Below are 26,526 nucleotides of genomic sequence, written 5' to 3'. Positions count from 1 at the left end.
GACACTTCTTTGAATACGATTTCTGGGTGTCTAGCGCACATTTGAGTGGTCAGCGGGCGGACTACAAGCCAGAAGGACTCTTAAGCGACATGAGGGACTTTCGAGGGCCAAAAGAGCCCCGAAGAACTAAAACTGCATTCAGGAGGTCGTGAGAATACAGACGGCGGGGACTATGATCAGCCAAACAGGCTGCTCAGCGGCCAGCAGGCCCTTAGCAGCCAGAGGAGCCCTTATATGGCCAGATGAGCCCCTGAAGAACTTAAAGATCCCCGAACGGCCAGAATGGCACTGAGAAGACATAGAACCTTAGGCGTTTACTGAGAGCCCGTGACGTCCAGGGGACAGCTACGGGATCAGAAGGCCTGTGACCACCCGGAAGCGCTCTTGGGCGTAGAAGTGACCCCTGGGCGGCCAAAGAGGGCCCGAATAGCTAACAAGACGCAAGTGACACGGGTGCCGGGGCCCTCGGGCGAACCGCAGGCCTTCGGAAGGGTATATCGTACATCGGTCAGCTCCTTGATGCAGGGAGCGCCCTAACCGCAGCAGTTAACCCTGGTTCGATGCAGGGCCCTCACTTACGCAGAAAGATCCTTTACTGGCAGTGGCGGATCCAGATGGCGGGCCACGGGGCGATGCCTCCCCCCCCCCCCCCCGTTCTCTACCCTCAGGCCCCGAAGTGGGCCCATAACCGACCAAACAGATGCAGTTTTTAACACGAAGCCACAACACAGTTGGACGTCTTTGGGCCTCCAGGGGACCAAGACCAGTCACGAGCGAAACTGATCTAGGGTTCTTTCGCTTTGACCGCATTTGCGAAGAACGCCTCACTTTTGTCGAAGCCCTTTCTGTAAACATTCCCGGGCACTCTTGATCGCACAGGGACCCGCCACATTGGTCTTGGGCGCTTCATATGTGCTCGGAGAACACTTCACCGTTTTCCAGAGCCTTAAACGCTTTCTGCCAAGGCACTCCCGAACGGTCAAGGGCATTAAGTGATGAACACCGGTCTTGGGTTACTCCCGTTTGCTCAGCTCGCCTTGGGCTCTGGCCGGGGCCTGTTAACCTGCCAGGGTACTTCCGATACTTCAGGGACCTACCACATTGGTCTTGGGTTCTTCTCGCTTGCTCTCACGACCCCGCAGTGTTGACAGGAGAAGGTGCAAAGGACCCACTGACTAACATTCGCGGGCCCCGCCCACGGAGGGCCGGAATTCGTTAATGCGACCTTTGGCCAAGCCTTGGGGCCGTACGAGCTCTCCAATAGAGCTCCAATTGGGGCGTTGGAAACCTAGGGGAACACGTTTCTCCCGTCCTTTCCTGTCTGCGCCATGAGCCCACGAGCTGCCGTAAGGAATTTTGGTCAGTAGGGGGCCTCTGCGCAGCCGAAAGGGCCTCACCCCGATTGTCCAGAGGTTCGTGAGAACACAGCTAAATGTTTTCGGCGACCAGACGGGCCGCTGAGCCTCCAGTAGACGCGCAATATCCGGATGAGCACCAACGTGACCTGGAGGACCAGTGCAAAAAACAAAGGTGCCCATTGGTTACCAGATTGGCCCTGGGCGCCCAGTGCAGCCTTAAGAGGGGGGAAAATGTGCAGCCCCCAAACAGTCAGAGGGGAAGAAACACCACTGGTCGGGGACCCGTCAATGGCCAGAGCAGCCCTCATTGGTCAGAAGGGCCCTGAACCATTAAAACGGCCCATGACCGGCCTGATATGCCCCAGGCACACAGGGCCCCAAGCGGTCAATGAGACACTTGAGTAGCCGGAGCCCATAGGTGCCCCCAATGCCCCTTGGTGTCCTGGTGGAGCTCTGAAGGCCTTGGGGGCCCTAAGTAGCTAAACAGACGCTTAAACTGTCAGTGTTCGTGGCTGCAGAAAGAGCCCACTGAACAACCCGAGAAGCACCGGGGTTTCCAAATCAGGTGTGCTGAGCACCCAGAGGAAGCAATTTTCTCCTGTCGGAACTCCTATTTTGGTAAACAATCTCTTTGAGCGTGTTTCTCATTCAGCGCGATAATTCTGTATTTGTGTCGCGCGAGCAGAAGAGCGCTCCCGTGAGGCTCATGGGGCGCTGGACAAACCTACTTTAGACGCCCCCCCCCCTCATTTTTTGGTTTTACAGGGTCCGGTGAGAGGCCGGACCCCCGACTCCACAGGATCCCAGCCATGTTTGACAGGAACACTGCTAACCTTTTCCGAGAACGTTATCGGTATGTACCACATCACGACTGAAAAGTAAATGAGATCTATCCTCATCGAAACAGTTCGGTGACATCTAGGCCTGGTGACAAATCCATGGGGCATGGTTGCTATCCTCGACCCGCAAATGAAACAATAAAAAACAAGCTCCTGGCGGCAAAAACGCCAGCTTAGTGTGAGGAGAGGATGAACTCATTGTCATGGAGTCATTTGTCACGTGCCTCTATCGACCAATCAGCCGTCAGAACCGAGCCCAGAACCGTCACACCTTTGCCAGCATGAAGAACAGCAGCCTCTTACCCAATTCAAGGAGTGCGTACTGTCCACCTTAAAACCGGAACACACGTCGACAGACGGCTGTGCGCGACTAGGAGGCGCGCCCATGTCGGCTTTTGAGAGCACGGCTCTTAACCTCGCTCACATGACGTTTGATCTTCACATCAAGTAACTGCGACATTGGGGATCCTAACAGACTTCGGGGACATGAAGAGCGAGATTTTCTGGCCCCCTAAAAGCACAGCCTAAGGACCGGATCGTGCTTGGCCAAGTGCAAAGACCTGTTATATAGAGGCAAACAAACTAGAGCAACTTTTTCAGGCAGGTATTGAAATGCTTGTTTCATACAAAGCAGTCCCTTTCCAGATGAAACAAATCTACCCTTCCCAGCGGTGTTCACGTGATGGAGAAAGGCACACGCGTTAGCGCGTCACTGTCAGCTGGCTGCCGTTACCCAAGAGCACCACCTGTGGACCATTTCCTTGCGCCCGCGCGTAGTAAGGAACCGTGCGCAATTCGGGCACGTGCAGCGAACGTGCGTTGAAGGCAGTTTATTGTGATCGCAGTGGCGGCGAGGAAGCGACCCCATCTCCAGAATAACGAAGCTCGTATCCTGTACTTAAACTAACGCACGATAGATATCGCCAAAGCGGAAGCTGGCCGAGGGCTCGATGCAGGTCGTCACCCTGGCGCGGAGCGTTCTGACCCTAGTCAGGGTACAAACGCCCGAGGCGCCGGCCTACGTCATCTCTCACGCCCTGCAGTCATTTGGCTAAAAGGACTCCGACATTCCTGATGGAAGGCTCGGCTGATGCGAGACGCTTGCTCGCCGCCACCGTGATCACAATAAACTAGCTCTAGTTCGTGTTCTCCAACTATGCAACGGCTGACGCTGCTCAGCTCGTCCGAATTATCATGTGGCTGGATATTCAGGTCCTGCCCGATGATCAATAATTGCAGCGTGCCTTGTGTCTGACTCATGCTTGCACTGTGCAATACAAATCCACTTCTCATCAGTGCCCATCAGAGCGATGAAGCGCAATGCCAGCGGCAGAACAAGTTTACTAACGGGGACGAGGGTAGGGTGTTTGACGAGCGACCGATGGGGACGACAGTCCCAAATGCAACCAGATGGTTCACTTTACTTCGAGAGGGTCAAATTTTCGTCGTGTGTGTGCTTTCTTGAAGCCTACTTTGACTGAACAAAAAACTCAGAAGCTTCCAGAAGACAAGATCTGCTAATGTTTAGAAGTTGTGAAACGCTCGTCAAAAGTCTCCATCGAATAAGCCGCCAGCGCTATCACTCTATCTTGCAAGTGTTCAGTCGGCCTGTTCTAAACCGATGATAGTCTGGAGCTTTGCCGGAATTTGCCAGGGATGATAGGTGCAGTGGAGGATTAATTATGATGATTGGAGCTTTACATCCCAACTGCCAGGTCCATGGAGGATTGAACACTACGGTGCCTATATGCAGACGAGATCAAAGTTATGTTGACATGCTCCCACCCATATCCGCCTGGGACGTCCAACCTGTCTTCAAAAGCGGCTAGTGCCAAACTAAATAAAACCGTTTGGTGCGTGCATGGTTCCCATCCCTCAGGACAAAAAACGCCGCCGACCCCCGGCGTTGCACTCTCCGCAGACAATGCGGCCTTCGCTCCCAGAGCGAACACCAGGGGAGGCCGACGGCCGGGCAGCATTTTATGCGATACCTGACATTGACGATTCCTCGGAGGCGTTGGCAGGTCTGTCTCTTTTTTGCGTTATCGATGCGGATTCCGCTTACCATCAAGTCATCGCCTGCTCAGCTGTGCTCTGTAGTGTTGCGAGACGTCAAGTGGCGGGTCTATTCCATACGGCTCTCCCTGATGAGCCAGGTCTCCCCGCCCGCCTGTCATGTCAGTTGTTCATGCGCCGCCGCTGATGCTTAGGCGCGCTGAGAGCGTCATGTATTCGCCAGACGCGTTTGATGTCTGGGAGCATGACGCTGAAAACGTCTGCCGTCACTGCCCCTGGTGCATCCTGTCGTGAGTCGTTGGGCACAAGCAGTGGTGCAGGCGGGGGGATGGGGGGGGGGGGCACAGGGATACAAGCACAACGCCCAGGCTCCGAGGTGTCCGAAGGGCCCCTCTGGACTTAAGATTCAGGGCTCGATTTGACGGCCTGAAGGGCCCGACTGGCCGGCTAGAGGTCATGTTCAGGGGCCCCTGCCGGCGGGGCCGGTCTCTCCAAATGCCAGTCAAAGGGCCCTGTGTGCTGATCAGGAGTCCCTGAGTGGATGAATGGATCCTCAAGCCTGTATGTCAGTCAGATACCACCAGTGACGTACAGTCGGCCGCGTGTCAGTATGGCCCTGAGGTTCCATTCCCCAAGCAGGGACAAAGCTGGAGCCAGCGATTTACATTGTTAGGGTCCCAGCGCCTGTCAGGGTCCACAGCGCCTAACAGAGGGCACTGTGTTGGCAATAGGCCCCGCGTCGGCCAGAGACAGTGTTCGAGGAGGCTCGAAGAGCCTAGGTCCCCGGGACCGACGGTCAAGGGCCCAATTGGAGGCCCTAAGGACACGAAGGGCTGATGAGTCCTCTTCAGGGGCCCCGGTCCGCGGGGGCGGGCCCTCAAATGAGTCAGAGTCTTTTGCGCCAATCGGAAACTTACTGAGTTTATTATAAGGGCCTGAATATCGGCCAGGTACCAGCAGTACCGGACGGCGTACGGTCGGTTCCGCGTCGGGGTGTCACATTAGTGCTATGGTAAACACTCCTACCGACAGGAGTGCTCCACGACAAAATGTATCATTCAACGGACACTGTTCACGGCTAGTTACTTGTGCACAAACGGGGGGGATTCGTCGGGAGCATGCTGCTGCATGCTCTTAGCCCGGCGAAGATTCGTCGTCAATAATTTCCGGTTCGCCAGTAAAATGGGAAGCGAAAAGACGATATTGTATGAAAAAGTAAGCGTTAGGGGTGACATGCGCGTATGCTTGCAATCAGAGCTTAGTACATCGGCAGCGCCAGGCAGTTCGGTGGAGCCCAGCATGGCCCCCTACCACGCGATGGTCGCGCCACCTATAGCGTCACCTTCCAGTGCTATCTGGCGTCAGACGGCCGTAGTCAGGCCTCGACGCCGCCGGGGCCGGAACGCGTCAGGAATTCCATGCGCAACGGCAGCGCTGCTGGGTGGGGCGCGGGCGGCGAACCCGAGCTCAGGGAGCACCGGTCGCCGAGCGGAGACACGTCGCATCACAGCGTCCACACGCGACCACATCGAGACTGTGGGGTGCGACCGGCCCGGGGGCGGTAGATCACCGGTCCAGAGGCCGCGCCCGCATCCGGCCCGGGCCGTGACTCAGTGCTGACGTCAGCGGCCGAGTCACGGCCGGCCCCGCCCAGACCGCGGCCACGCTGTGGTCACAGTCCGTCACATACGCGGCCGTCCGAGGACAAAAACATGGGACCGAGCGACGTCATTCCCCAGCACCGCAAGGCGGACCGACATAACCAGCTACGCCGTGCCAAAATCAACTTTGAATTTTCAGAAGTACCACAAGCTGCCAGGTTATGTGATACTTAACCACAGTTCATTTTCCTTTAATCGTAGTCATGGCTATGGTCATAAAAACATGGTCCATTTTAAATAAATTTATTGGTACGAAGGATCCATGGAAATATCAAAACATCCTTATTTTCATTACAATTGTGACTCATACGCATGCTACAACCAAAATAATAGCCACAGCTACTAAGCATAATCAATACACAATGCCACCGATCGACGTACCCGCCGGCCGGGCCGTTGCCGGGCGGCCGCTGCCGACGCCGGCAGACAGACGGCCGGTCGGGCCGCTACTGCCTACACCGGCAGACAGACGGCCGGTCGGGCCGCCGCTGCCCACGCCGGCAGACAGCCCATGCCGGCAAACGGACGGCCGGTCGGGCCGCTGCTACCAACACCGGCAGACAGACGGCCGGTCGGGCCGCCGCTGCCCACGCCGGCAGACAGCCCATGCCGGCAAACAGACGGCCGGTCGGGCCGCTGCTGCCAACACCAGCAGACAGACGGCCGGTCGGGCCGCCGCTGCCGACACCGGCAGACAGACGGCCGGTCGGGCCGCCGCTGCCCACGCCGGCAGACAGCCCATGCCGGCAAACAGACGGCCGGTCGGGCCGCTGCTGCCAACACCGGCAGACAGACGGCCGGTCGGGCCGCCGCTGCCCACGCCGGCAGACAGCCTATGCCGGCAAACAGACGGCCGGTCGGGCCGCCGCTGCCCACGCCGGCAGACAGACGGCCGACCGGCGGTCGGCTCCACACTCGCACTCGCACGCACGCACACCGATTACGGACACGTATATACGGGTAAACAGAGGTCCGCGGCGCCGGGCGGCAGCCGGCCGGCTGAAGCACGGCAGAGAGAGCGGGCGGAGCGGGGCGGGACACGCGCTGACGCTCGGAGGCGCCCACCAGAGACCGCCCTCACACCTGGCAGTGGCGCCCATTACAACAGCCTACACCTGGGTTTCTTCTTCTTCTTGACCTGTGGAAGCAAGGCCCAATCAGTGAATACATAAAATTCACAATGCCTAGTACCACAGTCCATACAGAGTAGTATTTCTACAATCTGAGGCACTGACGTCAATACACGGACTGTTGGCTGGCTGATTCTTTGGAGCAGTGCCAAGAGGCCCAACATGTAAACAGTCCCCCGCGAAATAATGACCCCACGCGGAGACCATACCGAATGTCGTCTGATGCCGGTGCACCAGACGGCTGAAACGCTACACGCATCACACAGGTCACAGACACCCGCACCGCGGGAGGCAGCCAGCCGTGCCATACCTGTAACGCGGCCCGCGTGGCCGTCTCGAACACCTCCCGCACGCCCTCCTTGCTCTTGGCCGAACACTCCAAATAAGCGAAGGCGTTGATCTTCTCAGCCATGGCGCGACCTTCCTCCGGTCGCACGGGCTCCTGCTTCATCTTGCTCAGCTCCTTCATGGTGTTCGGGTCGTTGCGCAGGTCCTGCGGCCGCGGCCAGACGCGGGGTCACCAGTCGGAAGCAGACACACGAGCGTCATATCCCGGCTAGTACAGAGTGAAAATGCAGCGTCGCTGGCACCACCAAAAAACATGCGAACTTGTTCTGCGAATGACTAATACAAAAGTCAGTACTGCACAACATTGAACGCAAAGTTATCAATCGCACCACCAACAACACTTCAAAGAGAACATTGGGCCAAGTTCTCAACAGCACTGTGTCTACTGCGGTCTCATCAGGACCTAAACGCCGTAAACAGAGCCAGCCAATGGCCGCTTTGAGCCTGCGCGTTTGCAACACCAGTTGGCGCGGTGCGGAGAAAGGCCGAGGGCGGCGGGCCGCGCCACTCGCCGTTCACTGGGCGGCTGGCTGGCCGGCACACCCACCTTCTTGTTGCCAACCAAGATGATGGGCACGTTCGGGCAGAAATGTTTGACCTCGGGCGTCCACTTCTCGGGGATGTTCTCCAGTGAGTCGGGTGAGTCGATGGAGAAGCACATGAGAATGACATCCGTGTCCGGGTACGAGAGCGGCCGCAGCCGGTCATAGTCCTCCTGGCCGGCCGTGTCCCACAGCGCCAGCTCCACCTGCCAGCACTGGCGCCGTTACCACCGCACGTCGAAACAGGGCCACAGCACAAAATCAAAGGCTCAAGTGGATGGTCATATGTCCGATGGGGACAAAGGTGACTGACTTTTCAAGTGTGTCTTAAAAGGCGTTTTAACCATGTAGAAAAGAAGGGACCACAGCACACAGGCTATTTGTACATTTTTTTAGTCCTCCAAGCCGATCTTTGAGCGCAATAAAGCCGACGCTCGGTATTGCAGTTTTCATATGCCGCCAGTTTCGCAGCTAACACCACATGGCGGACGAAGGGCGAGCTTAAACGACGATGCCGCAAAGAGCCATGCTTCAAAATTTCGATTTATAAACACACATGGACCTCAAGTCTATTTCGGGGAGCAGATTTTCCATGCACAATTTTTTAGTCGATCCTCCAAATTTATTGCAGTTATAGCCAGCATTCCAAAGTTTATCCAGAAGCGTGAGCAGGATGTAAATATAAGTTTACAGCACCAGAATACTAGCTCTCCGGCGGTCTTCCCTCGTAGTTCGTAGACGCTAGTCCGCCACTTTGACACCAAATGGACATCTGACCTACCAAGCCAATGTCAAACCTGAGTCACCTAGATGGTGGTATACCGCCGCCGAGTGTAATGCTGATTGGCCGATTTGCAGTCAGGCGAGGGCAACAAGTGATAAACCCCCAGCTGGGGGGTGTGATAGCACGCGGACAATAGCAGCATCCCTACCACCCAGTGACCTAACACGGAAACACTGGTTACAGTGGTACAACCAAGTGTGCTTACCCTGAAACCTGCACCTTGCCTTTCCATCTTTTCTCTTTTGACATAACGCATTGCACCAATCCCGCGTCTGCGGCGATCGCCCGGGTCGACCGATCCGCGTCCGCCGAGTTCTACGGCCCACCTGTTTGCCATCGACCTCGATGTCTGCCACATAGTTCTCGAAGACGGTGGGCACGTACACCTCGGGGAACTGGTCCTTGCTGAAAACGATCAGCAGGCAGGTCTTGCCGCAGGCGCCATCGCCCACGATCACCAGCTTCTTCCGGATGGCCGCCATGAACTCTGCAGGACACGCGGGCAGCCCGGTCAACGAGCCGGCCGCTGCCGACCGGCGGTCACGCGGCCGCGGTAGCCCCGATCCTCGCGCCGTGTCGCAGCGCGGAGTGCTCAGAGGCCGTGTGGTGCCGCGCCCAGTGTCCCCGGCGCCGGGCGCGGCAAGTGGGCGCCTCACTGCGGTGCACGCGGCCGCCGAACCCAACGGCCGCGGGCTTGCCATAAACAGCCTGTCACACCTAACAGTCCCATGGTAAACTAAACCAGACTGGGCCTGGCTGCTGCAATGTCAGGCCAATGGTGCAGGCATACACATCAGTCTGATCCCTTCAGGGCAATCCTTGCTAGCTTATCTGTTAAGGCCAAGTTGGTACAAGATGTCAGCTGATACCTCATGCCCATTGAGGAAAAGTAGAAAAATAACTATGATAAAGAACTGCAAGTTGGAACAAAAAATGGATACCTACAATTACATATGAAAACACATGTGTACAGGACATGTGAGTGCTTCAGTGGCTATTTGGCTGCATGCATATGAATGGTTACATTATGCCCCCCCCCCCCCCCCCCCCCCACTTCGAACCAATGTGATTTCTGCTTGGTGCTGCCAGCATTCAACATACACAAAACCTTAAAACAGTCATGCAGAGGTATACATGACTGGTGGTGCAACCTGCATTCTGTACTTCCTGAGTGTCAGTTTTTTCTGCCTGATAGCCCATTGCATCTGGGGACTGCTGCAGTTAGACACAACCCAACATGCAAACCACAATGCTGAACACCATGTCAAGGGCCCACCAGCAGTTTCTCTGTCACTTATTGCACCCTCCAAGTAATGGTCATTGAAGATTAAAGATTACAAAAGGCATCACATTTGACACACATATCACACAAGTGGACCTGATTCTTGGAATATCTAATGGGAAAAATACTATTTTAAAGTCAAACTGGGGTCAGAGTCCTATCTGAGCACAGCCTGTTAAATGCATAATGAGCACTGTACAATTTTTTAACATGCCATGGAAATGCACCATATGTCTGTAACAAAATGTCCTATACTGTCTTTGAATGTTTTGAGGTTGGTCCATCATGTGGGAACTGTACCTCCATGGTAATATGAGACAAACACTACATCTCCCAGTCATTAAGAGACCAGAACATTGAGCAAAATAGGATATCACCACATGGTGTGAAGCCAGCTTTTGTTTCCAAGGTGCAGTGCACATCCCTATCACATGTGCTTTTATATGTAATTGTGGTTGGTCCATTTTGTGTTCCAGTCTGCAGATCTTTATTTTCAACTTTTTCTGCTTTTCTTTACACCAGCTTTAGTTTTTTGCCAGAAAATATTTATTTTCAGCAGTGGACAACTAGACCTGTGTTTCTAACTTCCAGAATCATATAAAAGATGCATCATGATACTGCTGTATGAATCACAATAAGTTGTTAAAAAAGAGACATTCATAAGTTGTACAGCTATGCCTGCCGCCTTGGTCTGCAGCCCTGATACTTCTGTTGATGCCACATAGCTTTTTCCTAATGTGAATATGCCACTGGTACTGAATTTCCATTTTTACTGTCTCAATTATATCATCAGCAGCCAGAAGACAGGCCTCTAAGCACTCTAGTTTCAAAAAGTCATCTATTACATTCCATGCAATGAGTGAACCTTCATTACACAAGAATCAGCTTGTTGGTTCAGCATGTTAATGGTCAAACAGTCCTATAAATTGATGGTGAATGAACCCAACTTAGAACCTAACTTAGAACCTAACTTAAAACCTAGAAAGTTGTTACTTCAGCACTACCACATTAAGGTCTATCCTGCATCAAAGATCAATGTCAGACCAAATCAAAAAGGTCAACAGACCAAAGGTTAACAAATGAAATATCAATGATAGGGAGAAACAGACTCATAATGAAAAATTGCCACATAAGAACTAATAATCATCAAATTATTACCAATACCAACTGAAATCAAATAGCCACTATTATAAATTAATTAACAACACAGCTTGAACAAGCATAGTAAAAGACTTTTGCAAGACAAAAATAAGCCAGAGTCCAAGCTGAAAGCTGATAAATCTGGCAACTGCCAATGATCAACTTGTCACCTATCCATTAACTTCGCCCAAACTCTGATACACTTGGTACACCACACATCCCAACCAATAAGCAACCTAGCAGTTGACACTGCTGTCCGCTGGGACCAATCGCTGGAAGGCTCCACACATCTGCCAATCTGCCAATCACTGCCTCATCCACCATGGTGTCCCTCAGAAAAGGCATTCATGCATGCCTGGTATGGCTGGACAACTTACATTATAACCTTATCTTTGCAGTACTCAAACTGTGAACTTGATAAGTCAAGGCAACATCACTAAAGGAAGCTAATGACATTTGAAGCCTCCTGGAAATTATTCAGTTAATGTACAAGAAGGGCTGACAACTATGTGTCAACTTTCACCCAATCTTTATTTTGCTGTCAGTGCACAAAGGTGAGGTTGGACCACTGCCAATGACCTGTTAACATCAATTCTCAAACATTGCACTACAGCTCAAAAGGACCCAGGTATGAAACAGTCGTCTTTTTTAAGTCAACACGCACAATAAACAGACACAATATGTGCAAGACGACAGCAAATAACTATTTTCATTGGTTGCATCTACAATGATTCATCTTGGACAAACACGACGCAATGTTTTCCACCTTCTCTGGACTTTATACAACATCCCAGAAAACAATGGCAGAACTTGATAACACCAAGCAGATATCAAAATCCATGAAAACTTCCACGGAACAAAACACTTCCCCATGCGTACCTTAGTCCGCCCAAAAACTCGCCCACCGGACAAAATCCAATATGGCAGGCGCTGATGACCACACCTCAAAATCGCTCGACAGATGGCAGTATAGGTCATGTTACCTGACAATGAATGCATATTCCACAGCCGATGGCAGAGAATCAGACAAACCAGAAACTTGGGCAACGTTTTTAAAAAGTGCGACAGTCGTTCGGTAGGAAATTAGGTCATTGTGGCTTTTCCAGTCAGTTTTTGAAAGACAGTCCTTTTAAGTCAGACACTGGCCGGTTATCATCGTCCTATTGCCGTGATACGTAGCTTTTCCAAGCAAGTCAAACTCTGATTGGTGCAATGACATGAAAGGGGCCATTCGACTCAGCGTGAGATCTTTCGCCATCTTCGTCTTATTTCATGGCATAACTACGCCCACAGTTCCACATTGCACTATCAATTGTCAGTTACTTCGATGCTGCAGTGATTCGAGCAGACCAAGCAATATATGAACAACAAGTATGGACTCAACGTATCTGGTTTCGGAACCCGAGCTTCCAATATTTCGCCAATATATTGCCAATGACCGGTTCCATTTGTCATTATGTCTGAGGAATTTCACCGGCATACCCAAATGCCCATGCCATAACTATATCCCATTGCATATCATTTCATTTGTTACATTCCATCCCACCCATCGACTCCCAATGCCCAGAATGATAAAATGTATTGTATTGAACCCCTAATTTATTCATGCAGTATGGCTTTTCAGTATTGCCGTCATATTGCATAAGGTTTGAAATAAGGGGTCACGAAGTAAGGCAAACATGCATGAGGATGAAATAGGGACGGCAGTTGTAGGAACGGTGCACAGGCACATAAACATTGTAATTAAAAGTCAGTGCAGCATTTGCGAAGGGCCAATACAAACAAGCACAACGCGAGCGGTTGTCAGGCCTCCAGTCCTCTTAGCGGCGCACGAAACGCGGACACCGTCGGCCGCTCAGTGATGGCCTGAGGCAGCTGGTTCATCGAGGGGCAGCACGTTAGCGAACACGGTACGGCATGGTAGCACGGTGAGATTTATGCTAGGTCCGATCTCGAAACTGGCCATTAGCTGTCTAATGCGTCCACATCACGATGTGATAGGCCACGTCATGTATACGGCCTGTGAGCGTTTTGAAATTGCTACACACGCTCCGGACATTTATGGAATGATACACGGCGACGTAGATATATTTTTAGGGTGTAGCCGGCTTAGGTCATTTGCTCACCACCAGAGGTGTACTTACCTATTCAGTTGGATTGCCTCCAGCCATTTGTTGGGGTATTGTGCAGGTGAGTTGCACGATATCTCACTGCTCAGCCCCCCCCCCCCCCACACCCATTTTGTGAAAATATAACCTTACTCACCACGCTCACGCTCCGATACACTGATTACAATTTCCACTGAGGTATGGTTGCTAGGTTGACAAAGATAAATGACGTGACGAGAATGAGATTTGACTTTGTGGGTGGACTTCCATCTCAACGAATTTGATTCAAATTATGCCATGTCTTTTTCAGCTCAACTTGTAAGCTTTGGCGGGACTGGATTTTAATGCAAACACAAGTCTGAGTAAGCCCTTCTTCCTCTGAAATATTCTCCGTCATGGTATTTGTGATATGAAAATCTGTATCGGAACAAAGAAAAAGTAAAATGTATTTTGTACAAAACGAAACCATGCTGAATGATTTTACGTCATCTAACGACATGGCTCACGCCTTGTGCTCCCAAATTCGACTTACTCATTCTAAATCTTAGAGACCTCAATTGCGCGATCACGGTATGGCTAACACACCGTTTAATCGAACACTACGTAACCATCATAAATCTTTCAATTCTTCAAAGCAATTTACGGCATAGCTCACGGAGAGACCAATTGGAAACGCAAAACATTGCTGTTCTCTGCGCATGTGTCAACTACGCTGGGTAGTGGATTATTCGCAAACGGCCACATCGCGACGAGGTAAAACACGATTTGCCATACTGCAATGAAGAATCTACGTGTTTTGTTATGCAGAAATTGCTGGATCGTACCTCCTCTATAAATCACATAAGGGAACCGCTCACGGGACCGGTCCGTATAAGGACGCATCATGGGTAATGGCATCACTCCACTCAGAGGTATTACTTTTTATCCCACCGCTGCCACCAAATGCCATAGCGAAGCATGGGAGCCGGAGCTGCGGGTCGAAAGGCTGGGGGAGGGGATCTGAACCTGGCTTATTGGAACAGTGATCACTGGCCTTGTGTGCGGAGGCCTGCCCAGAAAAGGGGTCGAGGCCATTGACCCGTGTGGGCGTGCTGCGCGGCCGAAGTACCGTTCAGGCGGCCCCGCACCTCATTCAGGCCACTAATTCCTGAAATGGCGGTCTGAGCGACTTGGAGTTACGCACCATAGCAGACATGTGATCCCCTGTTGGGCACTGTGGGCTTCCTGGCAGATGCAGACCCCCACAACATAGAATCGGCGACTTTTGGCACGCGTAGCGACCCGAACAACAAAGATTTTGTATGACGTCACGTATACTATTTGGCTACCGCGTTTTATAGTTTCCTTTGCTTAATCGCAATGAGGAAGGTTTGGTGCAGCAGGGGTTATTATAATCAATCCAATTTACGTGCTCTGGACTAGTGCCATTTTCATGAAAATGCGTATTATGTGTTACAAACGGCGTTGTTTGCAGGTTCTATTTTAGAAGTCCGCGTAGTGCGTTTAAACGTAAATAATAGTGCTTCCATGCGCGGTCATTGTCACGATCGCAACGAACAAACATTCTTAATGCGTTGCAAATACATCCCTTAAGCCTGCCATTCGCGATATCCTGCCTCCTGATGATACGGTGCCGACTATTTGGCCTTTGCAGACTCTGGTCCGCAAAGGGCCCCTCAAATTGTGTCTGGGGAAGCTTGCTGCGGGAGGGCCTCTAAATGGAATTCAAGGACCTCTATCAGCATGACCGGGTTTCGTTAATATGACCTCAGCCCTTGGGGCTCTTAGTGCACCTCAGTCGGACAATTATCTTCTGCCCAGGAGCCTTTCGACTCCTCGAGACCTACGGGAAGGCATAAAACCCTACGCTGTACCTGCGCCCCTAGGCTCACGAGCAGCAGAGACGAAGGTCCGCGCTGTGTATTGGTCGGGGCCCCTGCAACAATGTGTCTTGCGCGCTTGGCTTGGCTTGTGACCTGGGGACATCTCGTGGGTTATGACGTAACTATTGATTGCGATGACTGGCCGGCCAGGTGGCAGCATCAACCGGCGGCGTTGTATAAGAGAGCGGCGAGCCCACGTGCACGGAAGGGTGGGGGAGGTTGAGCGTTCGGGGTTGAGGCGCTGAGCTACGCGCCCTGTTCCTAAATAGATACGGAGTTGAAATGTACGAATACGAAGACTGCTTGCATTTATTATTGCTACTCGCTCATCGCGGAATACGGCAATGCAAGCTGAATGTTTCGTGGTGTCAGAATAGCCACGAACCCGAATTTTTGCCCGTTGCGTGAATTTAACGCTTCGGTGCCATCTTTGACCTCTGAATGGCGGTAATGGTGTCCGAGTGGGCTTATTACACCATGGCATCCGAGATTTCAAAGAAGCCGCCGGTAGTGCAAATAGCTTTACTGTGCGGGAAGGGGAGTACAGGAAGTCGCATCTCGTTTTCCTGACTTGCAGGGAGCGGATGGTCTAGCCGCTGTTGTTCAAACTGTTCGAGACGTTCTGCGTTCCGCAACAAAATGCGACAATAAAACGTCATCATTTCTACAGTCACAACCAGCAGCCTGGAGGAACGTGACAGCAGTTTGTGTCCTCACTGAGGTCCCCGGCTTTCCCGATGGAGACAGGATGATCAGGGATCGACTCGGCTTGGGAGTACGAGAACGTCGGGTGCAACAAGCGCTTCTGAAAAGTCTGAGCTCACGCTCGCCTTCGTAATGGCCATTTCCCTCGCCGAAGAGACAGCAAGACACAGTGTTATGGCGATGGGCGTAGAACAGTAGCCCCGTCACCGCAGCCGCGGAGGAGGGCTGTGCTATGCTGTCAGGCCCCTCTCGCCTGTGCAAGTTTTGTTGGAGGCGCCACGTCATGAACAGACGGTTGTGCCCGGCGTGGGGAAGAAGAGCGTTTGACGGGCGAAGGCGGTAACCAGTTCGCGTGGACTCCTGTTTGTCCCCACCGTGATGCAGCCGACCGAGAGCCGCCCGAGCCGCCCGGCTGCTGCCGCTGCCGCCCGCCGGCCGACGACAGCTCCGCCGCCTGGTCGGTGGCAGCTGCGGGAACCAGCACACAGCCGAGGTGACGGGTTCGGCGGGTGCCAAGGTGCCACCTTGCCGGCGACCGATGATGGCTTTCCAACGGCTGGGGGCAAGTCGAGCAGCTTCTAAAGCCCTGCGCTGACGGAGGTCATTGGACAACTGCGGCGGGGATGGTCGAAGCACACTTGCCCCTTGTCGGTCACTGAGGGCATTTCACCCCGTTCCGCGAGGAGCTGGCAACACGAGACGGTTTGTCGTATAAAGAACGGTGTCTGATCATTCTGTGGTCCCAGCAGCGAGACATTGTCCCTAGATTCCACAGTACTCATATCGGCGTGACGTCAATCCTCCGATTGGCGCGGCCAATTGTGTTGTGGATTTGAATGTACGGCACGATCAGACAGGCTATCCTCAGTTGTCCGGTCTGTTCGGCATAGTGGCCTGCGCAGGTGCCTGAACCGCTGCTCCCACACAAAACTCGCGAATAGACCGTGGGAAATGCAGCAGTGGATCTGTTCGAACGGCGTAGCTCCGTGCGCATGCTGCTCGCGGGACTATTACACCAATTGTGTGCAGGTTGAACAAACCCGTTGCTAGCTTCACGGCGTCCTAGATCATAGCTGCTTTAACCTCTCAGCTCGCACGCTATGGTCTGCCAGAGACACTGGTAAGCAACAATGGGGCCCCCAGTCAACAGTGGCCGGCTCCGTACATTCACCGTTATAGGGTCTTGCATTCACCCAGATGCAGAAGATCCAGGTAACCGTGCATTCACCAAAGACCTCGACATTCCCCACGACATTCCCCACGTGACCAGCAGTCCGCGACGCCCCCAGTCTAACGGTAAAGCCGAAAATTCGATCAAAACTGTGAAAAATATCATGCGCAAAGCTATGGAAGGTGGTAAAACTGTCCTCTTGACATTAATGATGTGGCAGAATGCTCCGAGTGAAGGAATGACTGCTTCTTCGGCACCAAAGCTGTTCAGCCATACCTGTCACACGTAATTACTGACACTCCGATCCGCCCTCGTCCTGCGCTACCTCTCTGCGGTTCCCGAGATACTCACGCGCGAAAAAGCCCGTCAGGTTTCCTACTGTGATTGAAAGACGAAGCCGCTGTCGCCCATGGTTCTAGGCTTGTCTGTTAGGATCCACCTCCCCGGGCAGGGGACGTGATCACTTGGAGTGTGCATGCAAATGGCGGGGCCGCCCTCGCACTGGGTCCGAGTCGACGGCGTGTTGTACCGCCGTAACCGCCGACAGCTGCTGGGTAGCGGTGACCCGCCTCCGGCACCGCTGGGTGTGGAGCCACTCGACCCGCTTGTCCGACCGATGTCTGAGCAGATCTCTCCAGCACGGCGTGACGGGAGTCCGCCGGTGACCCCACCACGGTCGCCGCACGGTGCTCTGAGGACCCCGTCTGATAATCCGATGCCGGCTCAAAGCCCAGCTCCCATATCCCCTTCGGTGCATAAGCATGGTGCCTCTGAGCCAGCCCCTGGCGGTTCTCCCACACCCTTCGCAGATCAGGGCGGACTTCTCGATCTCAAACATACCTGACCAATCACGTGTCGTGATGGGCTTGTCGTTATTTAGGAGGAAGGAACGATGAAGTCGTCAATGTTCCAGATGTCAGAATTTTGTTTCGTTGATAGTATTTTAATCGTGTATAAAACTCTTTTAGACCGCAGAGATGTAGGGGTGCCACTAATAACTATCTGTATTCTTGTCTATCGATGGTTTTCATTTTTTCGTTACTGTCGTGAGAAGGGGAAGTGTCGTGTGCACTTGCCCCGACTCGTGCATCTAATGACATCTTGTAGGGGATGACGTAACTAGTGATTGCAGTGACCGGTGGCCAGGTAGCAGCACCAACCGTTGGCCCGGCAGAAAGCAGCTGCGCGCGCACTGACAAGGAGGTCGTTGAGCGGTTTGTGTTGAGGCGGTCGGATGGGTGCAGTGTCCATAGGTAGATACCGAGTTGAAACGTACGAGTACAGAGACTGCTGGCATTCGCTAATGTAACCCACCCACTGCGGAACAGAGTGATAAAAGCTTAACGTTAAAAATGATAAGTATTTGTGACGGTTAGGTGCCGTAGCGCCCGACGGGGCCTGCGTCGGCAAGGTGTCATGAGTCGACTAGGACATTTGCTGAACAGGGGACGAGGACGGGACCTCGGATGACAGGGGGTCTTTTGCGTTGATCGGCGCCCTCTGACAATGAAAGGAGATATGACAATTTAGGGTGGGAGTTTACAATTAGACGATGCTCAATGTGACTGTGCTGTGTTGGTCAGCGCCCAGTACCGAACGAAGAGCCCTCCCTTTCATTTCAGCCGAGGGGCTGCAAGCCAAAAGCCTTCAATTCAGCCAAGGGTCCTCATTTTAGCCAACAAGGGTCCTTATTTCAGCCAGGGGCCCTCATTTCAGCCAAGGGCTCTCATTTCAGCCAAGGGCCTTCATTTCAGCCAGGGGCCCTCATTTCAGCCAAGGGCCCTCATTTCAGCCAAGGGCCCTCATTTCGGACAGGAGCCCTCATTTCAGCCAAGGCCTGTTAAGCCGAATTAGAGTCTCTGTGCTGCTTATTAGATTGCCTGCATCGGTGAGGGCCTTTGTTGCATCAATGAGAGCTCCTGCATCGACGTGGGGCCAGCCGTCCCGAATCCCGCATTAGGGGGAGGGGGGGGGCGCGGGGAACGTACACGTGTCTCTCCATGCTCCTCCGGATCGACCAAGAAGTGACTCCACGTCCTGTCAACCGGCAGGCACCCTGAGCTGGAACGATGTGGCCCATCACCCCTTTGTCGGGAACGATGGAGTGCCTTCTAGTGTTCTATCCACCAGTCCACTTGTCAAGAAAAAAGTTAGGGGTCTCATTAGTGCTCAATAGATTGGATCGAAATTAGGTCAGAAATGTAAAAAGGCCAGTCCATGTAGCCCATGTTCGCTTGAGCACTTCTATTTGCGAAGTCAAGTTATGAAACGAATTACATGAAACAAGTTTGAGCCTCAGCGTCCGCAATCTTAGGATCAAGAATAGCTATGGCCGGGGTTGCGGTTTCTGTAAAATTGAACGACGTTGGCCACTGCAGATAATATCGGGTGGCAGTCGTCAGGTGCGCGAGAACGACCGTGGTAAAATAAGTAATGCTTCCGAAAGTCTCCCAAAATTCATTTGCACCGTTTGGAGAAAGCCCGGGGGGCCTATTTCATGTTTAGAATGGTGGGGATGTCCTCTGAATAGATTAACGGCTACAGTGACACGAAAAATGGAGAATCTACCTGTACTCCTCGGGCCCACTACCCGGTTCAAGCACCGCTTTGCTTTACTGCGAATTATATTCCGTTCCTATCATCAGTCTTAAAATAGCAGGGTTTAAAATTTGCCTGCGGGCTGCCTTTTAAGTGAACGAATCAATGTCAAAAACATTAAATGATATTTATTTCAGATCCGTCGTCATTTGCGTCCACCCGTTGGCTGCCGCCTAGCGGTAACAGCGGAGCCGACGCCGCTCAGCTGATGGAAACTGCATTACCGGGAGTCTTTTTTGTATTGCTAAGACCTGCGAGCGCGCGTGTTTCAAAACTATGCTGCATAATTTTTCTCACCTATCGATCCTGACTGAAGGTTGAACATTTCCAGACGATCATAGGCTGGCCTCGTTGATATAAATCTGTGACTCCGTTTCGATCTACAATCCATGCTCACGGGCCCTCGATATCTCTGTCGACCTTGGCCAAAATTATTGAATATGTGAGAAATCCAAAATCCATCAGTTTGGAAAAACCCCGCTGAACCATTGTGAAATGAAAAGTGCCAGTGGATTATTCCGCCCAGCCACCTGACACCCTGCAAACAAGACTGCACATTCCCGCATTTTCTTGCTTCTGTTCAAGTTGAAGAGGGTAAAAATGACAATAAAACGAAGCAAATCATGCCCCTTGAAATCGTGTGAATCACATCCCGGTCATTCTTCTTTTGTTTGGGGGGGGGGGGGCTTTTACCATCAATTAGTCCTTTGTCAACACTGCGCCACGCTCCCCACGCCCACCCCCCACCCTCACGAAGGCCCTGGCTGCGCCCCTGCTTAGACGTAAACATGAATGTATGCAGCAGATGAGTTTGTCTGACACTTACTTAAACACATTATTGACCGTGAGGATGTGTTTGTTCAAAAGTTTGACTCCTTGAGCTAATATCACCTTTGCAAAGTTAACTATTTTCATATTGAGCGGCGCTGCCGTGTCAGGGGTCAAGTGCGAATCAGTCGGGGCTCAGTTATCCAAAGTACTTGTAGAATAACGTGCGTAATAATCCCGCCTCCCCCTCAAAAAAATTCCCGGTCCGGTGAGGGCGCCGCCGCAGACGGCTCCGGCGTGGGTGAAGAAGACGCAGGCTACTATTGCAACTGTATGAACCCATAACGTGATCAATCTTTGCTCAGACAAGCTGTGATCGGTATCAGAAACGTGATGTCTGAGAACACATAACTAAGTCATGCCACTGGTATTGACCTCAGTATGTACAGGGGCCACTTCAGTCGTCACATGAGCCACCGGTTTATAAGTTACGCCTTTCCTTCTGCGTAAGGAGACGTGCTGGCAGCCCAGCTGGCAGCTGAGGCCACGGAGGCGATCAGGTGGGACAGTTAGGCTGCCCAGCTCATCCTTCGCTATCGCGCGGATCGTCTTCACCCAGCGGTTTTGTGGTGGTTTCGGGTTTCGGTGGTTGCAAAGCGCACGGGGTTTCGGAGCGATCAGGGCTCCTTAAACCGTCGAATGCCGCCCGCTGGTCACTGAAGCGGGGCCCGGAAACGGCCAGCGACTCCGAGACAGATCAGAGGCCCCGGAGAAAGCCGAAGATGCGGGGCGGTCAGAAGGCCTCCTAAAGGACAAAAGGCGTGCAGAACGACGAGGAACGCTGAACGAGTCATGTGCTTTTGAGATGGGTCGAAAGTCGGAAAAAGGTCAGTTAGAGAGAGGGACTCACACACTGTCAGAGTCCAGTCAGACCATTGTGCTGATGCACTTCGGGTGGGTCAGACGCTTGACAAATTAAGAATAACTAAATATCAAATGCTGCGTGAAATACGAAAAGCGAGACCACATACAGCGAGTGTTTTAGGAGCGTGACCAAAAGTGACGTGAGCGCTCGGGTACTGCCTGGGACATCCTCTCGTAATAGCATCCTAAAACATTCGGTTCGCTACTCTACTCCACTATAAAAAATAGACTCAGATTGGTGGAGTATTCGGAATCAGTAGGGCGCGTACGAGGTGATAGCACGTGTGTGGAGCATGTGTGACAACACGATGCATGTAGAGCATGGGTGACAACACGATCACCAAACGATTTGCCAGGACAAAGCTGGATCGGTAATGACATGAATTTGTCGGCAATAAGCAATACAGTGTGAAAGATAACGATATGAGTTGTTTGTAGGTAGTTTATGAGCTGATTAAATTGTGGAAGAATTGCACTGCAAAAATGTTCGTCGTTACAACTTACCATTTCCTAAAGCCCTCTTTTTTACCCCATCCCCATCTCTATGGCACCATAGGTCCAGAGTTTCGACTCCGTCTCTCCGTTACGACCGCAACGCCACACGACGTCACCTTCGGGCTGTGCGCTGCGTGGCCATTGATTCTATGCTGCATGGTCACTTAACGGTTCCATGATTGCTTACTTCGTGTCACGCTGCATGAACACCCACCTGGTCGCTCTCCTGCGAGACATGGAAGCCGCACTGGCGGCAACGGAATCCGAACGTGGATCTCCCGGGGGTCAGACATTTTGTTCCGTCCAGTTCGGTCCTCGGCTAACAGACTCCGCGCTGCCCGAGCGCCGCGCACGAGACCGTGACCCGCGCCGGGGGGCAGGCGACGAGCGCGTGCACCTGGCTCACTGCTGGCCGGCAGACGAGTCACCGGGTCAGCAGCTGACCGGCAGGCGGCGAGCGCGTGCACCTGGCTCACTGCCGGCCGGTAGACGGGTCACCGGGTCAGCAGCTGACCGGCAGGCGACGAGCGCGTGCACCTGGCTCACTGCCGGCCGGTAGACGGGTCACCGGGTCAGCAGCTGACCGGCAGGGCGAAGAGCGCCTGCACGTGGCTCACTGCTGACCGGCAGGCGGGTCACCGGGTCAGCAGCTGACCGGGAGGGGAGCGTCTGCACTTGGCCCCCCGCTGACCGCCAGACAGGTCACCGGGTCAGCAGCTGACCGGGACGATGGAACACGGCCTGCCGTCACACTGCCTCCCATCGTCGGTCACCGGCGTCAGGCGCCGGGCGGAGTAATCCAATTGTAGGCAGAACTGTGCGGCTTCGGAGGTCGATCCACTCACGTGGTCTGGCCTGCCGCTGGAGCCGTGCTCCGGACGGCACTGACCCTCTGCTACAGCACTGCGCTGTCCACAGCCAGTTGACGTCGGCGGACAGAGTGCACGGTGGTCCCCCGACGGACTGCGAGTGACGTCATATCCCGTCCGTTGTGCGCAGCTGGTGTGTGATGAATTATTTCCGAAGACACACCACGGCTGGCTATGTCTCATGCTCGGTCTTGATTTTATTGCAAAAAGTCAACGTAACATCCTGATAAGCGATCTGACCTGAGCTGCCCGGGAAAGATGGTTAGCCTCCCGCACATCCAGATCGCATGTGTCACGATGGTACACATTAAGACAGACGGATGTATTCGCAGATGCCGCTCGCGGAAGAGTGTCGACTCCAACAGCCGGGAATAGTTTTCGTGGAGTGGCGTGGCAGAATTTACAAGACATTTATGTCTGCTTGATTTGCAGTACCACGGCATTCAGGTTTTAATTTAAGACTCACTAGCATCGAACCGAAATTAAAACATTGCGTAAGTAGGACGCACATCTATATCATGTATTTGCGTCGAAACACATTGATACTCAAAACCGTTCCTTTCACGACCAGATCAATTGCGCCATCCTGTCAAAGTTCACACGGTTATGAGGATTAGCGGCCGCGTCGTAAACCGATAAAAGAGAGCCGAATGGGCTTAAAGATAACAAATGTTTCTAACAGCGTGAATGATATGATGAATCTTCCATAAAAATCGAATTGGCCTAGGGTCTGCACTTAGCCAGACTGGTGCAAATGAACAGCCTCGTGAATCACAATAAAATGTCATAAAACTGGCACCTATCTTGGTGAAAGCTCTGAAGAGAAATACTATTATGTAAAGTCATTCCATAGAAGAAAACGGTCAGCAAATTGCCCTAACTTTCTAAAAATGTGCGTGTTGGGCTTTGTTTGTTCGAATCTATCAAAGATCAGCATTCAGGTCTGCTTACTTGCTACGTTGTTGGTAATTTGCTTGTTTCATCCTCTGGGCTTCATATATGGCTCTGCACGGGTGTCGATTTGTATCCGTTTGTGAGGGCCCTGGACCCCAATGTTGGCTTGGGTCCCAATGTTTTCGACTGGAATGCTACCAAAAACGTAGGTAAAAGATGACCAGAGCAAAAAGACTACCCTCTTTGATCTTCCCGCGTAGTGGCGTCTCGTACTACTCTCATAACATAACGTCAAGGTTGCTCTCATCGCCAGGTACGAATCGCAACAGCTGAGCGGATAAACGAAGCAATAAGCTTCACATACCTAGTGTCATAATACACGCGCTGGTTTGTAAAGTTAAAGTGAAAAGCTCCAGAACATGGGTTAACCTAAGTTCTTTATGGTAACTCCGTCCTCCTTCCCAGCAACCAAAATGCGTGCCGCGTGCCATGACCGCCATAGGACACCATCGGCATCCTAAGGTGGCCTCTAAAGGTGGCCTTCACTCGTCGATGAGAAGAGACGCCTGCGTCCAGTGCCTGCTCCCTGGATCCACCTCTGAATGACTTCTATGCGGCTTAGATTAAAGACTTTTTATAAATTATGCAAAGAATAAAAGCGTGTATTGCCTTTTATCACAATAAAGTAGGCTAAATCCGGTGAGAAAAGAATGGGGGTGGTAGGCTGTCGGACCCTTGGTTCGTCCCCCCCCCTCCCCGATAATTTACAGAAGTTGATACCCTTGTGGCTTTATTTAAAGAAATTTTCAGCCACCTCATATTTTTAAAGTTTATATATTCACATTGCACCATCTCTACAGGCCGTGGAGCAATGACAGCACGGGCGCGGTGCCCCTACTACATTGTCACTTGCCACAACTAGACAATTTTGCTATTTTTCGACACCTAAAATGTCCGTGCAAGACTGTTTTATTCAGTTACTTCAACTTTGCTGGGCTAGCACTGGCTGACTGCTCGGAAGCTTGGTGATATTGTTCGCCAGACAGTGCGGAAAATTTGGGTCCACCCGCCGGGGCTCAAACCTAATCTCTGGGATACCGGATCCCTGGATGCCGGATCCCTGGCTTGCGTACTGGATCGGCATTCCATAGATCCGCTTCGAGTTCCGGTTGGTGACCCAACTTTTCCGCACTATCTGGCGAGTAATATCGTCAATCTGCAAAGCGGCCGGGTAATTGTGGCTCACGAAAGGTGAAGTCGATGAATAAACAGCCTTGCGCAGCTGTGAACACTCTCAACCAGTAGCTATAAGAATCCCTCAACGGATGAAGTGTAGATTCAGTAATCATGGCTAAAATGTCGTTTTCGTGATATTGCCAACGTCGAAAATGCGCCTGAGCTAATGGTCGCCGCATCGGGTGGCCGTTCCTGATTCCCCAGCGAAAATTGATGGACGTAAGTGACATACTTTAGCGCATACCTGGTGAAATTAAAGGATATTAGGACCAACCTGAACCCGGCAAATGGATGTCAATGCGGCATAGGCGACCCGGTGGTAAAGCAGGTCTGAGAGCCATCCGTGATGGTCGCTGCTGCGCTCAACCAGTTTGACGAATGGATATCACGGAGTTCTGGTGTTTCTGAAGTCTGTCCACACTTCTGACTCGCGTGCGCAGCGGGCGCGTGAATCTTTAGCGGCTATAATATGCTGGAGCATGGAGAAAACGAGCCCGACAAGGTATTGGTGGGGGCTCAGCATGCCTGGGGTCATGTGACGTGCCACTTGCATGTGTTGGCAGTGCAGTTCCAGTCGCATGCAGACTAGCCGGGGTCAGACGGCTGATCAGACTGCTCCGGGCGGCACCCGTCCCTGTGTGAGGCGCCGCTCCAGTGGGCCTCCCGCGCCGCTACTCCTGCGGGCCTCCTGCGGCGCCACACCTGCGTGCCTCACACTGCCCCTTCTGCCGGCCTTCCGCGCTTCGGTAATGGGTGAGGGGGGGGGGGGGGGTGAGCACCCAGGCCTTGAGTAATGGACGCCGAACAGGGTGTGGGGTCTAACTGCGCGACGCAAAGGATGCTCGAGAAAATGTTCTGGTACAAACGCCCAGTATATGTTAGGAGGCTGAGGGTACAATACAGACTGCACTTCGCGCATTATAACATTTTGGTACCATAAAAGTCGAGAAACATTGCAGTTGGTAACGCATGAAGAGCGAATTTTGAGCTTATCGGGACAGGTCTCACAGACTAGCCATTGAACGTGGACGTGAAATATGGAGGGTGCCATAATGTTTGTAGCACTTTGCCAACAAGATGCCTGTCAACTCGCTGTGACTGGTATTATTGGATTCTTCGAAAAAGATCATACCAGCGTTTGGCATTTACAGCAACTTTCACACACATAGTCTGGTCTCATCACGCACCAGCATGCGTTGACACGGAGTAAACATCGCCAATATCGCAGCATGGCAGCGTGAAATGCATCGCACCACTGTCACACACACTCCACTACTGATGGGCACAAGGCGAACAAATCGCTCAGAGCACAGCTGCCAGACCAGACCACTGATAACCAATGTGTCAGTTATCAGCCAGACTCTCCCCACATGCAATACCTTGAACCGTAGGGGGCGTCCATATCGGGCAAAACATCATCGAAAACCTCGTCTTGGACTAGATCGGCGGCCCGTTATACATTTATGCGGGGCTGTTATGAGAGGGCGACGCTCTTGGTCTGAAGTCCATCGGCCCAGCGTGCGTCCATCTGTGCTGTTTGGGGGGCCGCTCGTCCGTTATCTCCGCCCCGGCGTGTGTACATCGCGCTCGCCTCGTTCGTCATCACCCTGATCGGTCACTGTTTGTCCACCGCCTGCTCCCCGCCCAGTGCTCCGGTGGGAGAGGGGGAGATGGGTGGGAGGGGGTGGAGGCAGCGCCGCAGACACGGGCCGGGTCGGACACGGCAGGGACATGCTCTGGCGGAGTGAACCGGGATCGCGGAGGGCGGCATAAGC

The 26,526-nt window shown here is 52.7% G+C and overlaps 1 protein-coding gene across 1 annotated transcript; it reads right to left on the bottom strand.

The window, feature by feature from the left end:
* Positions 1-6,101: 6,101 nt before the first annotated feature.
* LOC119091742 (ras-like GTP-binding protein Rho1) lies at positions 6,102-12,059 on the bottom strand. Its single transcript, XM_037214601.1, has 5 exons — positions 11,980-12,059; positions 9,005-9,165; positions 7,900-8,100; positions 7,315-7,497; positions 6,102-7,012 (listed from the first exon to the last, which is right to left on the bottom strand). Exons 2-5 carry the CDS (start codon positions 9,158-9,160, stop codon positions 6,974-6,976), a joined length of 579 nt encoding a protein of 192 aa, XP_037070496.1. The 5' UTR covers positions 9,161-9,165; positions 11,980-12,059; the 3' UTR covers positions 6,102-6,973.
* Between the last annotated feature and the right edge of the window lie 14,467 nt (positions 12,060-26,526).

This window comes from Pollicipes pollicipes, unplaced genomic scaffold (assembly GCF_011947565.3).
Source record: "Pollicipes pollicipes isolate AB1234 unplaced genomic scaffold, Ppol_2.1 Scaffold_3447;HRSCAF=4054_pilon_pilon_pilon, whole genome shotgun sequence".
NCBI classification, from domain to species: domain Eukaryota; kingdom Metazoa; phylum Arthropoda; class Thecostraca; order Pollicipedomorpha; family Pollicipedidae; genus Pollicipes; species Pollicipes pollicipes.
Note: the sequence above shows the minus strand (reverse complement) of the source record. Positions and strands in the feature narration are given on the sequence as shown.